The sequence below is a fragment of the Kogia breviceps genome, chromosome 1 (genome assembly GCF_026419965.1).
Source record: "Kogia breviceps isolate mKogBre1 chromosome 1, mKogBre1 haplotype 1, whole genome shotgun sequence".
Lineage (NCBI taxonomy): Eukaryota > Metazoa > Chordata > Mammalia > Artiodactyla > Physeteridae > Kogia > Kogia breviceps.
In genome coordinates this window covers 43,629,725-43,646,656 of record NC_081310.1, presented here as the reverse complement: position 1 = coordinate 43,646,656, position 16,932 = coordinate 43,629,725, and the positions used below count along the sequence as shown (strand labels likewise).

At 38.6% G+C, this 16,932-nt stretch overlaps 1 protein-coding gene across 4 annotated transcripts in view; it reads left to right on the top strand.

The window, feature by feature from the left end:
- Positions 1 to 16,932, top strand: part of SOAT1 (sterol O-acyltransferase 1) — a 61,847-nt gene that overhangs the window by 10,857 nt on the left and 34,058 nt on the right. The window contains exons 2-3 of one of the 4 annotated variants that reach the window (XM_059056371.2): positions 745 to 916; positions 1,264 to 1,392. In XM_059056371.2, coding sequence (XP_058912354.1) covers positions 1,272 to 1,392 — 121 coding nt within the window. In that variant the 5' untranslated portion in view covers positions 745 to 916; positions 1,264 to 1,271. Of the gene's footprint in view, positions 1 to 744; positions 917 to 1,263; positions 1,393 to 4,662; positions 4,728 to 16,932 lie in introns of those variants that run through there. The other 3 variants (XM_059056377.2, XM_059056383.2, XM_067030890.1) reach the window with 3 other exon arrangements.

The following is a 16,932-nucleotide window of genomic DNA, read 5'->3' as shown; positions in this document are numbered from 1 at the left end:
AGAAGAAGCAAACAGCCCTTGGTGTCCTGGAGCTGCCCAGGTGCAGTCAGCTAGGCCTTGGTGTTGCTGTGACCTAGCCTGGAACGTAAGAGCTAGGTCTTCTGGGTATTCTGTTGAACACAAACCATTTCACTGAACATCAGCATCACACAGAGCCATTCGTTGAATATGATGGGTCAAGACAAGAATAAGACCATGTTATTAATCATGTCTTAACACAGGTAAAGACATGCATGTTGCCCAAGTCACAAAATATCCAACATTCCCCTCTCCAGGCTACTGGGAATAATTGTTGATGCTTTACCAATTACAGCTTTAGCCTCCCTCTAGTCTGCCTCCCCACAGAGATTTGTTGGTGTACCCAGTCATCACATTGTCCTTGCTTTCTGCCAGCACTCAAGCCAGAGTGAACCCCCACTTCTTTGGGCTGTCCCCCAAAATCACTTAGTCAAATCCAAATCCTAAATAAGTCCTTTCTAATATTCTCTTACCAAGGTGCCCCACAGTTTCCCATGATGTGCATTCTTGATAAACTCAGCTTGTTCAGCCATTGGTATGTTCCTGGTGTGTGGGTGGAAGGCATTGGCAGTAACTACCTGGAGCCTTATTTTTTCTCATTTATGAACAAGGAGTAATAACAGGTTTTTTGCAGAGTTTTGAAGATTCGATGAGAAAACATAAAGCACCTAGCAGAGTCCTGGTAGTTAGTAATTACTCAACAAAAGCTTGTTTCTTGTCCTCTAGTGAAGTAGTGTGATCAGTCATGGTCCCCTGAACAGGGCTTACAAGGACCTTGTTTTCATCCTTTCTCACCCATGAAGTGCTCCATTCTCATCCTTCAAGACTCAGGTCACATACCTTCTGTTCTGTGAAACCTTTGCACCTCTTAATGATCTCTTCTCTCTCTGCACTTCAGGTATGTATTGTTTTTGCCATTGACTTGACTATTGATTGTGCTCTACCTTGTGGCATCTTTGTACTTAACTTTTATTTAATTCTTAATTTTTCATGTACTTATGCCTTGTTTGTTCAACTAAATTTTCTTTAAGAATGGGGGCTGTGTTTTGAAACCAGCCAATTCCTTTGTAAAGACCAATTTCTTCGTATTTGTTATAGTATCTTGTACTCGGAAAATGCTTAAATGTGATTAAAGTAAAACAAAAGGAAGAGAATACATCATTTGTTGCATCCCCTAAAAGTATGGTTTTATTGTGAAATTTGCCTAAGCCAGATACTTAAAGCTTTTTATATCTTCTTTCTTAGTCAACACGATGGTGGGCGAAGAGAAGATGTCTGTAAGAAAACGGCTGTTAAAGTCCAGTAAACATGCTGAGGGAAAGGAAGAAGGCCAGAGAGACTGTACAGAGGAGTCCCAAGAGACACCTAGTAATGGTGAGGCTTTTACTGTTTCTGAGGTGAATTAATGAAATAGGCAACAAATTCAGTGTTCTAGAACAAGGTTTGCCATCTTTTTAGCTCTTATAAATGGATATGCTGGTAGGCACTGTAAAGTGCAGGGGAGAAAAATAAATTAAGAGAATAGAAAGGAACAATTTGGTTTAGTTGCCAGTTACAGCTGCTTTAGATACTGCTGGTGACACTGGTGTGTAAATTGCTGCACCTCTCATAGAGGTGAGCTTTATTGATGTAAGTGGAGTTTGCAATGTATGCTTTAGTTTTATATATCTGTTAACGAAGAAACTAGAAAGTAAGCCCTTTTAAATGAATTCATTGAACATTTTTGGGGTATCTACTATGTTTTAGACATCATTCATTCATTTATTCATTCCTTCAACTACCTAACCTGTCAAAAATTATTGGTGTCCTGCTAGGTGTTGAGGCTACAGCAGTGATCAGTACAGATGTGTTTGCCCTCATGGAGTTCCAAGTGAATGAGAACCCCTCTCCTTCCATTAACATAATTAGATTATTATAAATAAGTGCTACTAATTACTCTTTTAATAGGTATAATGAGCATAACGAGAGCAATTAGTAGGGTACCTAACCTAGTTAGTTCAATACTAGGTTATAAATCTTGGGGGAGTTTTGTTAGTTCTCATGTCCAAGTTTGCTCAACATGAATACAAAGAAGACTATGACACAGTACTTGTTAAGGTCAAGGTTTGTGCTTAAGATTGATAGACCTGTAAACACAACTCCAACTGATGTCATCTATTGCCTCAGGCTATTTATTTTTGCAGTGACATTTGTATAGGTTTGATTTCAATGAGGATTTGAAATTTGAGGCTTGGTTGGTTAACAAATAGGTGTGGAACTTTCTGAGACTGGTTGTCTTTGGCATCCTGAGACTTCCTTCATAAAGAAAAGCTTTTGCTTTTCCTACTTAAATTTAATTGTAAATTAAATACAGCAGCTGGATCCAGGAATATAAATGTTGCTGCTTAAGTTTGCATAATGTAGTTTATTGATTGTTGGACTCTTAATTAGCTATTTATGAAATATTTATATTGGCATATGGACTAGTTTTAGTGTGATATAAAATGTGGAATTTGTGCAAAAGGGTAAGCCAACATTGGGTAGAAGCTTTCCCCATCCATGATTTAGGGACTGGGTGCTAATTCACATTGTCTTTTTATTGAAACTTTCTGTTACCAGATATGATTTTTTCACTATGTCCCATTTTTTAAAGAAAAGCTTTTAGACTATTCTAATTTCTACATGGTTTCAGTACTCCTTATGGCCTCAGTTCATTAAGTTTTAATCATTCCAGGTTTTAATGCAGATAATAAAAATTGAAATGTTTAGCCTAAAACAAGAAGTCTGACCTCCTCCTTGGTTTAATGTAAGTAACGCTGATCTGAAAATTGCGTGTGTTTCTCCACTTACTTTAACATTGGTTCACTTTGGGGGAGTAAGCAGATGGGTAAAATGTGACCTTCGAGTAGTCAGGGCTTAAAGGACACCACGCCATGCCAGTCATCTCGTGGCCTACCAGCCAGGCCCAGGGGCATCTGCACCACCTGGGGGCCTATTAGAAATGCCCCACCTCACACTTAATTGAATAAAAATTTCATTTTAGTAAGTTCTCAGGGGATTCACATGCAGGTTAAAGTTTGAGACACAGCTCTTAGAGTGGCAGTTCTCAATTGGGTTGTGTATTAGTCAGAGTTCTCCAGAGAAGCAGAACCAATAGGATATATATAGATATATAAAAAGATTTATTATGAGGAGTTGGCTCAGATGGAGGCCGAGAAGTCCCACAGTTTACTGTTTATGTGCTGGAGGCCCACGTACTTCTGAGTGCCTTGGCTTTCACCTCTTGGCTACTATGACTATTGCTGCTGCTATGAACACAGGTATTCAAATATCTCTTCAAGACTCTGCTTTCCATTCTTCTGGAGCTATACCCAGAAGTAGGATTGCTGGATTCTATGGTAGTTCTATTTTTAATTTTTTGAGGAACTGACATGCTGTTTTTGATTATGGCTTCACCATTTTACAGTTTCACCAGTGGCACACAAGGGTTCCAATTTAACCACATCCTCACCAGTGCTTGTTATTTTCTGTTTTTGTTGTTGTTGGTTGGTTTGTCTTTTTAATAATAGCCATCCTAATGGGTGTAGGTTGATACCTCACTGTGGTTTTGATTTTGCATTTCCCTAATGATTAGTGGTGTTGAGCACTTTTTCACATACCTGTTGGCCATTTGTATATCTTCCTTGGAGAAATATCTATTCATATCCTTTGGCCATTTTGTTTTGTTGGGTTATATGCTTTTTTGTTGTTGAGTTGTAGGAATTTTATAATATTCTGGATATTAACCCTTCATCAGATATGATTTGCATATATTTTCTGCCATTCCATAGGTTGCTTTTTCACTTTGTTGACTGTGTTCTTTGCACAGAAGTTTTAAAGTTTGATAGCATTTCATTTGTCTATTTTTGTGTTTATTGCCTGTGCTTCTGGTATCATATCCAGGAATCTTTGCTAAGCCCAGTGTCATGAAGGTTTTGTCTTATGTTTTCTTTTAGTTTTAGAGTTTGGGGTCTTACATTTAGGTCAATAATCCATTTCGAGTTATTTTTTATATTGTATAAGTTAAGGGTTCAACTTCTTTCTTGGGCATGTGGATATCCACATCAGTTTCGGGAGTATTGCCATATGTGGTAGGCTGGAAAATGCCCCCTCCCACAAAAGGTCCTAAAACCTGGAACCTGTGAATGCTGTTTTATATGGCAGGAAAAGGGGGCGGAGGGGTCTTTGTTATAATTAAGTTGGGAATCTTGAGATGAGATTATCTTGAATATCCACCTGGGCCCTGAATGCAGTCCTGTATATTATAAGTGGGAGGCAGCGGGAGATTTGATGACACACAGAGGAGAAGGTGATTTGAAGATGGAGCAGAGAGAGATGTGTAGATGCTGACTTTGAAGATTTGAGTGCAATGGCCAAAAGCCAAGGAATGCTGCTAGCTACCAGAAGCTGCAGAGCCAGGCCTGGATTCTAGAGCTTCCAAAGGGAGTGGGGCCCTGCTGTGACACCTTGATTTCAGCTTGGCCTCCAGAACTGAGAGAGAATTTTGGTTGTTTTAATCCACCAAGTTTGTGGTAATTTGTTACAGCAGGTGCAAGAAACTAATACACTATATTAACAATATTAAGTCTTTCAACCCATGAACATGGGATGTCTTTCTATTTACAGACATACCTTGGAGATATTGCGGGTTTGATTCGAGACCACCGCAATAAAATGAGTATCGCGATAAAGTGAGTCCACATGAATTTTTTGATTTCCCAGTGCATATAAAAGTTATGTTTATGCTGTACTGTAAACTATTAAGTGTGCATTATGTCTAAAAAAAGACAGTGTACATACCTTAATTTAAAAATACTTTATTGGGCTTCCCTGGTGGTGCAGTGGTTGAGAGTCCGCCTGCCGTTGCAGGGGACACGGGTTTGTGCCCTGATCCGGGAAGATCCCACATGCCGTGGAGCAGCTGGGCCAGTGAGCAATGGCCGCTGAGCCTGCGCGTCCGGAGCCTGTGCTCCGCAACAGGAGAGGCCACAACAGTGAGAGGCCCGCATACTGCAATAGTAACATCAGAGATCACTGATCACAGATCATCATAACAAATGTAATAATGAAAAGTTGGAAATACTGTGAGAATTACCAAAATATGACAGAGACATGAAGTGAGCAGATGCTGTTTGAAAAATGGTGTCGATAGCTTTGCTCAGTGCACGGTTGCTACAAACCTTCAACTTGTAAAAACAAAAAACAGAAAATCCTGCAATATCTTCAAAGTGCAGTAAAACAAGGTATGCCTGTATTTAGGTCTTCTTTGATTTCTTTCAACAATATTTTGTAGTTTTAAGTTGATAAGTTTTACACTTTTTTTGTTAAATTTATTTCTAAATATTTTGTTCCTTTTGCTGCTGTTGTAAGTGGAATTTTCTTAATTTCATTTTCCAATCATTTGCTGCTAATGTGTAGAAATGCAACTGGTTTTTGTATATTGATATTGTATCCTGCAACCTTGCTGAGCTCACTTATTAGCTCTAAGAGTTTTGTGTGTATGTGTTTTGTAGTATTTTCTATATACAAAATCATGCCATCTGCACATAAGAATTCGTTTTATTTCTTCATTTTCAATCAACATGCCTTTTATTTCATTTTCTTGCCTAATTGCCCTTGCTAGAATTTCCAATAAAATGTTGAACAGAATTGGCAAGAGTGGACATTGGGCATTCTTGTGTTGTGTCTGATCTTAGGGAGAAAACTTTCAGTTTTTCTGTTAATTATGTTAGCTGTGGGTTTTTGTAGGTGCCCTTTATCAGGCTGGGGACATTCTCTACCTTTCTCTTAATTTACAGGTAATGCCTATTCTTGACTACCGTTTATTTTGCTGCATTGTTCATTTGATAGCTAATTAATGAGTAAATATGATGACCACTAACAGTTTATCATGTGCCAGGCACTGTTTTAATTGTTTAACAAATATTAACTTGGTTAATATACTTCTAATTCTATTCAATTTCAGTGTTCTTTGAGATATGTACATAAGTATTTGAACAGAGAGAACAACCTGCCTTTTGTAAAGATTGAGAGTCCCTTGGCAAAAATATATGAAAAAAAGTTAATATCATTGTTGTTCTGTAATTTAGCCCCTTCATCCAATTTATGCATCTAATCATAAAACTGGCCAGTCTACATAGAACTTTGATCAACTGAGTAGGTTGAGAACACATTTTTTTTTTCTTAGAATAAAAGCAAAACATGTTAAAAAAAAAAAAAGCAAAACATGTTTGTTTTAGAAAGTGCAGATAAGCAAACGTTCAAGTGTTTATGATTTTTCCTTGTCTACATTCCTAGAAATTGTTTTTAGGTCATAAGATTTTTTGGGGTGGGTATTGCCAAATTGCCCTCTGGAAATATTGCACTCCCAGTAGCCATATGAGAGTGCCTGTTTCTTCAACCTTTCTTCAGTCATGGATGATGTGACCTTTTGAATAAACTCTATGGCATTTGAGAGATGACAGATTCCACTTTTCTTGAAAAAGGTTTTGTACAATGAGACATAATTAAAAGCAGCAGTAAAGTTATTGAATATTAATTAGTACCTTTTGTAGTTTTTAAGGTCAAAAGAATGAGTTTGGATATCTTGGTTCATTTTAGGAAGATTAGTTAAAAGAAATGAGAGTTACTAGCTGATAACTTAAAAAAAATTTTTTAAATTAATTTATTTTATTTTATTTATTTTATTTTTGGCTGTGTTGGGTCTTTGTTGCTGCATGCGGGCTTTCTCTAGTTGTGGCGAGCGAGAGCTACTCTTCCTTGCAGTGCACATGCTTCTCATTGCAGTGGCTTCTCTTGTTGCGGGCCATGGGATCTAGGTGCGCGGGCTTCAGTAGTTGTGCCTCATGGGCTCTAGAGTGCAGGCTCAGTAGTTGTGGCACACCGGCTTAGTTGCTCCACAGCATGTGGGGTCTTCCCGGACCAGGGCTCGAACTGTGTCCCTTGCATGGGCAGGTGGATTCTTAATCACTATGCCGCCAGGGAAGTCCAGTTCTGGATTATTTTGATTACAGACTAGAAATCTGTTTATAGCTTAAAAATTATAGACCAATTGTGATTGGTACATCCTTTTATTGCTTTTGTAGATTACCCATAATATACCTTTAAGATTTCAATCTGTTGTCCTCGTGATAAATAGATTGGGCCTATTTCCTCTTTAATTATCCTCATTCAAGAAATACAAGATAGTTTGGTCTCATTAAGAAACAAATTGCTGAGATATGCTTATGAATTTTAAAAGTTGAAGTAATATATACTCTGAAAAAAATTCAGAAGTAATATTCCCTTAAGTAATCATGTTCTGCTTTTTTTTTTTTCCTACATGTGGGATCGTATTTGGGATCTCTTCTACAATTTGCTTTTTCTAAACTTAGTAAATCTTAGGCATCTTTTTATTCAGTATATGAAGTGTAATATGAAGTATAATTCTCTTAAAGATATCTGTGTAGTATTTCTGTTGCACAAATGCTTGGTAATTTAACTTGTCCCTTATGGATGGGCATTTGGGTTGCTTCCAGGGTTTCAATATTCTAAACAGTGCTGCAGAGAACATCCTTGAAATGGTATCATTGCTTACTTGTGCTAGTGTACTTGTAGGATACATTCTTTAAAGTGAAATTGCTGAGTCAAAGAGTTTTTGCTTTTAAAATGTAGATATACTAAATTTCTTTTTTAAAATGTTACACCATTGTATACTCCCATCTATATTGTTTCCCTATATTCTTGTCAGTATGTCTTACCAATCTTTTTTTTTTTTTTTTTTTTTTTGCGGTATGCGGGCCTCTCACTGTTGTGGCCTCTCCCGTTGCGGAGCACAGGCTCCGGACGCAGAGGCTCAGCGGCCATGGCTCATGGGCCCAGCTGCTCGGTGGCATGTGGGATCTTCCCGGACCGGGGCACGAACCCGTGTCCCCTTCATCGGCAGGCGGACTCTCAACCACTGTGCCACCAGGGAAGCCCACCAATCTTTTTTTAAACTTGCTGATTTCACAGGTGAAAAACAGTATAGTATATAGCATAAATTTGTTCTTATAAATTATAAGTGAGGCAGAGAACTTTTTCCATATATTTACTATATTTTTTCTTCAAAAGCCCCATCCATTTCCTTTGCCCATTTTTGTTCCCTATCAGATGGTTAGTATTTTTCTTTTATTTTTGTGAAGAGCTCTTTCTATAGTAAGGGTATTACGCCCTTTGACTGTCATGTACTGTGAATATTTTTTAACTAGCTGTTTGTCTTTTGACTTTGCTTATAGTGTGCCTTAACATGTTTAGTTTTTAATGTAATCACATAATTCTTGCTTTTAGATTTCTAGTCATGCTTAGAAATCATCCCAAGATTATGAAAAAGGAAGATGGATGAATTTTTTTTACTTTCATGTTTTTTTTTTAAATTTATGTATTTTATTTATTTATTTTTGGCTGTGTTGGGTCTTCGTTGCTGCACACAGGGTTTCTCTAGTTGAGGCAAACGGGGGCTATTCTTTGTTGTGGTGCACAAGCTTCTCGTTGCGGTGGCTTCTCTTGTTGCAGAGCACGGGCTCTAGGCACACGGGCTTGAGTAGTTGTGGCACATGGGCTTGAGTAGTTGTGGCGCATGGGCTTGAGTAGTTGTGGCACATGGGCTCTAGAGCTCAGGCTCAGTAGTTGTGGCACACGGGCTTAGTTGCTCCGCGGCATGTGAGATCTTCCCGGAGCAGGGATCGAACCCATGTTGCCTGCATTGGCAGGTGGATTCTTAACCACTGCGCCACCAGGGAAGCCCTGGGTTTTTTAAGATTCAAGTATTTGATCCATCTGAAATTTATTTTGAATAATAAGTGAGCTAGGGATCTAATTTGACAGTTTTTCAAAATGGCCAACCAGTTGTTTCAACATTATCTATTAAATCTCCTTTTCTGTATGATATTTATATACTGACCCTCATTTCTAGTTTAGATTCCTTTCTCTGTAGCAGTACAGACATGTGATTAGTAGACAATTTTGAAAGGTTTTTGAGGTCGATGGAGCAATAGAGGATTTAGATGTATTATACCTTTTTTAAAAAAATTTATTTTTGGCTGTGTCGGGTCTTCGTTGCTGTGCATGGGCTTCCTCTAGTTGGGGCGAGCAGGGGCTACTCCTCATTGCTGTGCACAGGCTTCTCATCGCAGTAGCTTCTCTTGTTGCAGAGCATGAGCTCTAGGCGCATGGGCTTCAGTAGTTGTGGTGCACAGGCTTAGTTGCTCCGTGGCACGTGGGGTCTTCCTGGACCAGGGATCGAACCTGTGTCCCCTGCATTGGCAGGCGGATTCTTAACCACTGCACCCCTAGGGAAGTCCCTATAGTTGGATTATACTTTTTTTTTTTATCTCCCCTTTTGCTTCTAAGATTGATAAATGATTGATTCTTTCAAGGACTACTCCTAAACCCAACCATCCTTAGACATAAAGATGGCTTTCACATGACTCTTTTGGATTACTTATATCTCTGTGGAGAGCAAGGTGAAGCTGGGATGAAGTCTTCTAAGGCATGGTCAATGAGAATTTTTTAGAAAATAATCAGGATTTTAAAATGAGTTTGAACTTCCCTAGGCAGTAAAAACCTGCTAGTCAGTGCCTACGCATTAGCTAATTCTGTACTTACCACAAGGAGACAAAGAAAATGCTAATTAAAAGAAGTGAAACTTGAAAAATGGTGATTCATCACTGCCTAGTACTCCTTAGTCATCTTTAGGAATTTAGTCACTATAAGTAGGCCTTGATTTTTAAAATTTAATTAATTAATTAATTTTAAAATCTTTTATGGAAGTACAGTTGATTTACAATGTTGTGTTTCTGGTGTACAGCAAAGTGGTTCAGTTATATATATGTATTTTTTTCATAACTTTTCTATTATGATTTATTACAGGATACTGAATATAGTTTCCTTTGGTATACAGTAGGACCTTGTTTATCTTTTTATTTTTCTTATTTTTAAAAAATTCTTGCCCGCACAGCACAGCTTGCAGGATCTTAGTTCCCCAACCAGTGATTGAACCTGGGCCTACACCAGTGAAAGCCCCGAGTCCTAACCACTGTACCTCCAGGGAATTCCCTATCTATTTTATATATAATTGTTTGTATCTGCTAATCCCAAACTCCTGATTTATCCCTCCCTAACCCCCTTTCCCCTTTGGTAACCAGAAGTTTGTTCTCTATGTCTGTGAGTCTGTTTCTGTTTTGTAAATAAGTTCATTTGTATCACATTTTGGATTCTACATGTAAGTGATATATGATATCATCCCGCACAGCTTGCGGGATCTCAGTTCCCTGACCAGGGATTGAACCGGGGGCCTGTCATTGAAAGCCTGGAATCCTAACCACTAGGCCACCAGGGAACTCCTTGCAGCAAGTTTAATGAAGATGAGGATTTAGAAATTTGGAGGCCATAGTGACTCCAGGAAAGGAAGAGTTGCAGAAACATGTTGGAGATGAATTTCTAGTGATAAAGTGAAGATAGGAAGTACAGACCACTTTCCAGGACATTTTATATTAAAAGGAAAAGACAGCATGAGTTGGGTCTTGAAAGATAAGCGATTCATTGGAAAGGGCTGTTGTTTGTTTCCAAAGGACATTGTTTCCAAATTTTCAGTTATTTATAATTTTGCCATTATCTCTGTACCATATTTATTATTATGTAATTTAAAGAAAATTTCACTAAAAAGGAGAATCTTCATCCTAAGCAGTAAATTCTATGAAGTGATAGTTTGTTTCAGTTACATATTTGTTTCCAAAAGGTTAGGTAAATATGTAATACTTCACAGATAAATTTTGAGTACCACTTATGACATCCATATCATAATTTCAGAAAATTTTTAAAGACTACTTTGGTGCTGAATGTAATGTGGACAATATAAATGGCTCAGTGTGTTGAATGATTTGAAGAGTTTCTCAAAGGATATATAAAGGATCAAGGCAATATAGTTTAAAGGGGTAGTCTTGAAAAAGAGATGGGCTACCCCTTCCTCTGACAAAGGAACAGTGGCAAGAGGATTAAAGATAGTGAAAAATAAGACAGAAGACATTTCAGGAGTTGGTCCCCAAAATGATAAATTGAAGGTTGCTTTGTAAGGCTGGGACTTGAAGGTGGAAAATGTTTGGAACTATGCTTGGGAGGAATGTTATAGAAATTCATCAAGAGGCCGAGACAAAGATTTCATTTTTATTGCAGGCCTGGTTAACTCTAGACAGCAACAGTTTATAGTGGGCCCATTTTCTGTATTATATCTCTGCAGTGCATGGTAGTTTGAAATCAGAGAAAGCAGATAGCAGGCAATATCTGGGATTGGGATGTGGCTAGGTGGGTCCAGGAAATTGGTGGCGTTGATGAGGGAAGGATAGAAATAATGACAGAGGGTTAATGACTCTAGGCTGGGTAAGAAAACTGGGAAAGCAAAAGAATAATTTCCATCAGAAGGAACACCGTTTCCCTGTGTCTCTCTTTAGAGCAATGAAATCTTTACTAGAAATTGCCCAACAGACTTCTCATGTCGCATTGGCCAGAACTAGATTACAATTTATGCTGTCTTCCTTTTACCTCTTTACTCTTTTCTACCCTACTTAGAGTCCAGAGCATCAGCCTCCCCAGGCACAATCAAATGGCTTCCATGCCCTCTGGTTTCTGGTAGGGTTCAGTCATGGTTGGGGTGGGTGGCATTGATAGGAGGTCCAAGGGCAGAGGGTAAGGTGTGTGTTTATAACGTAGGTTCCCTTTGGGCTGGGTAACCATCTCTTCTGTCTAATAGTTCTCTCCAGGGAGTTCTCTTTGGGTTTCCTAAACCATTTCCCTCCTTTGCCCTTTCAGGATAGTAACAGCTTTCCTGTTGCTTGTTACTAGCCCTAGAATGCTACACCATCCTTTGTTGCTTTTCTTAAATTTGCCCACACATTTATAAAACAGTCCCTTTACACTCTTCTCAGTAAACCTGAGTAGCCGTCTCTGACTGGTGCTCATGCTCATTCTTTTTTTTTTTTTGGCGGTACACCGGCCTCTCACTGTTGTGGCCTCTCCCGTTGTGGAGCACAGGCTCCGGACGCGCAGGCTCAGCGGCCATGGCTCACGGGCCTAGCGGCTCCGCGGCATGTGGGATCTTCCTGGACCGGGGCACAAACCCGCGTCCCCTGCATCTGCAGGCGGACTCTCAACCAGTGCGCGGGCCACCAGGGAAGCCCACTCATGCCCATTCTTAAATCAGTCTCTGGCAAGGGGAATGAAACACATGCCCTTGTGGCGGAAGCAACCAGCATTGTTCACCACAGTCACATGAGATTAAAAAATAACTGTGCATACCTGTCAGTTTTGTCAGCCAGACTCACAGTAAATTCAGCCATCTAGAACAGGAGTTGTCATACCCAGCCACTTTTGTTCATTTATGGCTGTAGTGCTTTTGGACCATATGGCGCCCAAAGCCTGAAATACTTACTCTCTGGCCCATTACAGAAGAAAATTGCTGACCCCTGATTTAGAACTACACTGTTCAGTCTGGTCCGGTTGAGCACTTGAACTGTGGCTAGTCTGAATTGAGATAACACCAAAGTTGTAAAATACATACCACGTTTCAAAGACTCACTTTGTACCTGTTTTTAGTTTTTCACGTGGTTCCCAGGAAATTTTAAATTACATAATGTGGTCCACATTATGTTTCTGTTGGGCAGTACTGATCTAGAAAGTACTGGTAACCTAGAAGGTAAGGAGTTAAAAGCTGCCCTTAGGCAAAAGCCTATATTAAGTACAGTATTGTAAAGCAAAGAGAGCTTGGCACCTAAAGGCATTTGACTCTGGGTCAAGTCCCAGAAAACCCAAATCCTTACAAGTCTTCATGCTGTTTCCATTGCCTGAAATAATCTTTCTAACACCTTGTGCACTGTGATTTTTCTTTATCAGTTGAGACAGCTCTAATATTGACTTCCTCTGCCAAAGCTCTCTCCACTCTGATGATCCCACAGCCCTTCTGTGTATTGTAATTATCTATGTTTGCATACTTCTATTGAGATCCTAAAGGAGGGGTTTGGAATACATGCCTAGTACCCCGTATGTATTGGGTTCTCAGAGGGTTTTTATTTAGTGAGTGAGTATATAATTGAATGAATAAGTGCGTTACTAATTTAATAAGCTTGGTTATTTATCTTTTCCTTCTGGGTAACATTGGCAGTAAATTTGGAATAGTAGTGTAAGTATAGGATTGTTACAGGAATCAGATTTGGTGAAGAGCCGTGAAGAAGCAACCCTAGTAGAAAGGCACAACGTTCTGGAGCTGTTTAGTGTGGGCTTCATTGCTCTCATTTCAGTTCTACTAAAGGTGTCACTATAATAGCACAGTGCAATAAATGATCTTTCATTCGACGTAAAGATTATGTACAGTCTCTCTTTTTTTCTAAGGTGGTAAAGCATGTAATAATTTTAGGAAGGTCTTTATCAAAACTGGTTCAAATTAGATTTTTGATACTTCAAGGAGTAAATTTTTAAATACTCAATTCAATCTTGTAGACTTTACAAGTGTGAGGTCATGTTCATGAAGATAAATGTCGCAAGCCTGACTTCTTAGAGATAGGAGGGTTAGGAAAAAACAAAATCTAGAGTAGCTTTCTTTAAGGATTTATCTTTGGGTCTGCTAATAGGTATTATCTGTTAATGATCAGTTATCAGTTAGTGATATTAAGAGATCTAGGCAGGTATTTCAGAAATTGCGTGACCCTCAGTCCTGGCTTATCCCTATTTCACGGTCAATGTTTTAGAAATTTAGAAACCTTGAGTTGACTTATGTGGTTGGGTGTCTGTATATAGTTCTTTATTTTTTAATTTTTATTTTTATATATTAAAAATTATTTATTTATTTATTTATTTATGGCTGTGTTGGGTCTTTGTTGCTGTGCGCGGGGTTTCTCTAATCGTGGCAAGTGGGGGCTACTCTTCGTTGTGGTGCGCGGGCTTCTCATTGTGGTGGCTTCTCTTGTTGTGGAGCATGGGCTCTAGGTGCACGGGCTTCAACATTTGTGGCATGTGGGCTCAGCAGTTGTGGCACAGGGGCTTAGTTGCTCTGCGGCTTGTGGAATCTTCCCGGACCAGGGATGGAACCCGTGTCCCCTGCATTGGCAGGCAGATTCTTAACCATAGTGCCACCAGGGAAGTCCCTGTATATAGTTCTTTAAATCACTGGATGTTAGCTTTTAGAGCATCATTATTTTGATTTTTATGACATTTAAGTTTTGGTGGGTAGCAAGAAAGTAATTTTGAATATTGTGTGAGGTTAGTTTTAAGGTGAAAGAAAATGAATTGAATTGGATTTTTAATATATTTTTCTTCGACTTTATATAACTTTACTGTCACTTGGAGTGGGGCCTTTATTTTATTTATTTATTTATTTATTTTTATTTATTTATTTTTTTTTGCGATACGCGGGCTTCTCACTGTTGTGGCCTCTCCAGTTGCGGAGCACAGGCTCCAGACATGCAGGCTCAGCGGCCATGGCTCACTGGCCTAGCCGCTCTGTGGCATGTGGGATCTTCCCAGACCGGGGCACGAACCCGTGTCCCCTGCATTGGCAGGCGGACTCTCAACCACTGCGCCACCAGGGAAGCCCAGGAGTGGGGCCTTTAGAGATTCTAGTCTAAGTGAGAAAAAACTCTTTCCCTGCTTTCCAGTCCCTGACTCCTCAAAGCCAGTTTGAATGGTGGTTAGGTTATTTATGGATAGACAGATTCCTTTTGGGAGTGATGCACAAGTAGTGAGAATTAATCTTTCGTATCTTCTTCCCCATCCCCCTATGGTAATTAGTTGAAGGGAAGAAGTTTCTGTATTCATTTATTTATGAAGTAAATAGCTTATTTATGAATCCATGGTCTGATCATAGATGGTAGAGAACTAAATAAAAGTATTTTTACAGTTGATTGAAAAATCAAATGGATATTTGTTTTACCTTTGTATTTCTTACCTAATAAGTTACCAATTTGGGAATATTTTCAAAATTTATCCTCTCCTATCCATTCTCAGTGCTATTGTTTTGGCTTATGGTGATGTCATTTCTTGTCAGGATTTATTGCATTTCTCTTATGTGGTCCTTTCTTCCTCTCCTGCCAGAGAGTGGGATTTTCCAATATCAGATCAGTTAGTTTTCTGCTTAAAATTCTTAGTTTCCTCAAAGCCCTTGTTGTGATACGCACCGGCACTCTGTGATATGACCTCTAGCTTCCTTCCCAGTCATAAACTTTACTATTATCAACAGTGAAGATATTATTTCACTGTTTGCCGGCTTCTATTGTTGGTGTTGATGGGTCAGACACTCAACATAATGGCAGTTCTCTTGAAGGTGATATTTTCTTTCTGGGTGCTTTTGAGAGTCTTTTTGTTTTGTTTTTAAATAAACCTCTGTGTTACACAGTTTCACTATGATGTATCTTTACCCTGCTTGGGATTCTTTGATCTTCCTTTGAGGATTTGCTTTTTTTTTTTTTTTTTTTTTAACACTTCCAGAAAGTTCTCAACCATTATTACTTCAAATTTTTCCTCTCCTTATAGAGCTTTTATTAGGTGCATTTTGGACCTTCACATTCTCCGTGCGTTTTTTCCAAGTGGAATATTGTGAAACGATATAAAGAATCAAAATGTCCAATAGAGGATTGAATAAATTCTATTTCAGCCATAAAAATAGAATAGTAGACCAATAAAAATGATGTGGAAGAATATATAATGATATGCAAAGATATTAACAATATGTTCTTTTGGGGGGGGAGAAAAAAAATCTTAATTATGTATAAAAACATTGACAAATTTAAGCTAGAATTATTAGCTCTAGGACATTTTATTGCATTATTACCTTAAAAGGATGGCTAACTAGATATTAGCAGCAATGCTGTTAAAATGGTTGTTTGCTCAAAGTTGTTCATATTAATAGTCTCTAAGTTGAATTTCACAAAATGAAATCGCAGCCTTCTGATTTAACTTTCGGGGGCAAGACAGGGCAAAACCCAAATATCATACTTTCTATTTTTGTCCATAAACACAAATAAAAGTCAGTATCAATACAAAGGTTAACATAAGGAAATAAACATATGGTTAGTCAGGTTCTACAACATAGGATACTGTGACATAACTTTCCTACAGTAAATTCCCCCTTTTTTTTGGAATATTAGATTAGATAGTATGGTATGAAAAGCTGTTAAAACCCAAATGTTTTGTGTGCCATCTAGCAAAGAAAGCACGAGGAAGAATACTTTGCCAAACTACACCTGCTACTCCAGCCTGGACCCAGTTGTCTAATCATCCACTCAGTTTCAAGGCCTCCAAATTTGTCAATCTACCCCACTCCGCCTCATCCCAAGCTTAGCTACTTTTGCATCAAGAGTCTAGTTTCCTTTCTGTCAACTAAGTCCTAATTTTCCAGAAAACTGATTTTTCTGCTTTTATGTTGATCCTAACCCATTTTAAGTTAAAAAAAAAATGCTGTAATACTTAAAGTAATTGAAGTGGACATGGAAATTAGATTACTTTAGTGTTATGGAAGATGTACTTCAAGTGCTCTGCAAATATATGGGAAAGTTGCAAGAAAACTTAGATTCTAAACCCTGCCTGGATTCCTTAGCTACTTGGTATATTATAATGTTGCTTTGATTACTAGTCAGTACAAAAAGGTGCGTGAAGGCCACAAAACATGCATATGGGGGGAAATATGCATGGAAATGAAGATTTCTTGAGAGTTGGCCAAGGCATTTTTATATCCATAAGGACTGTCAACTTAAACTTAGTACACCAGTTATTAAAAAAGGAAAGGAGTGGGACTCTTCCTTGCAACCAAGTTTGGCAGCAACACATTTGTATATTCCTCCCCTGTAATCACGCCGTCCTTTAATTAAGGACAGTGAGTATGCCCACGGAGCAGAA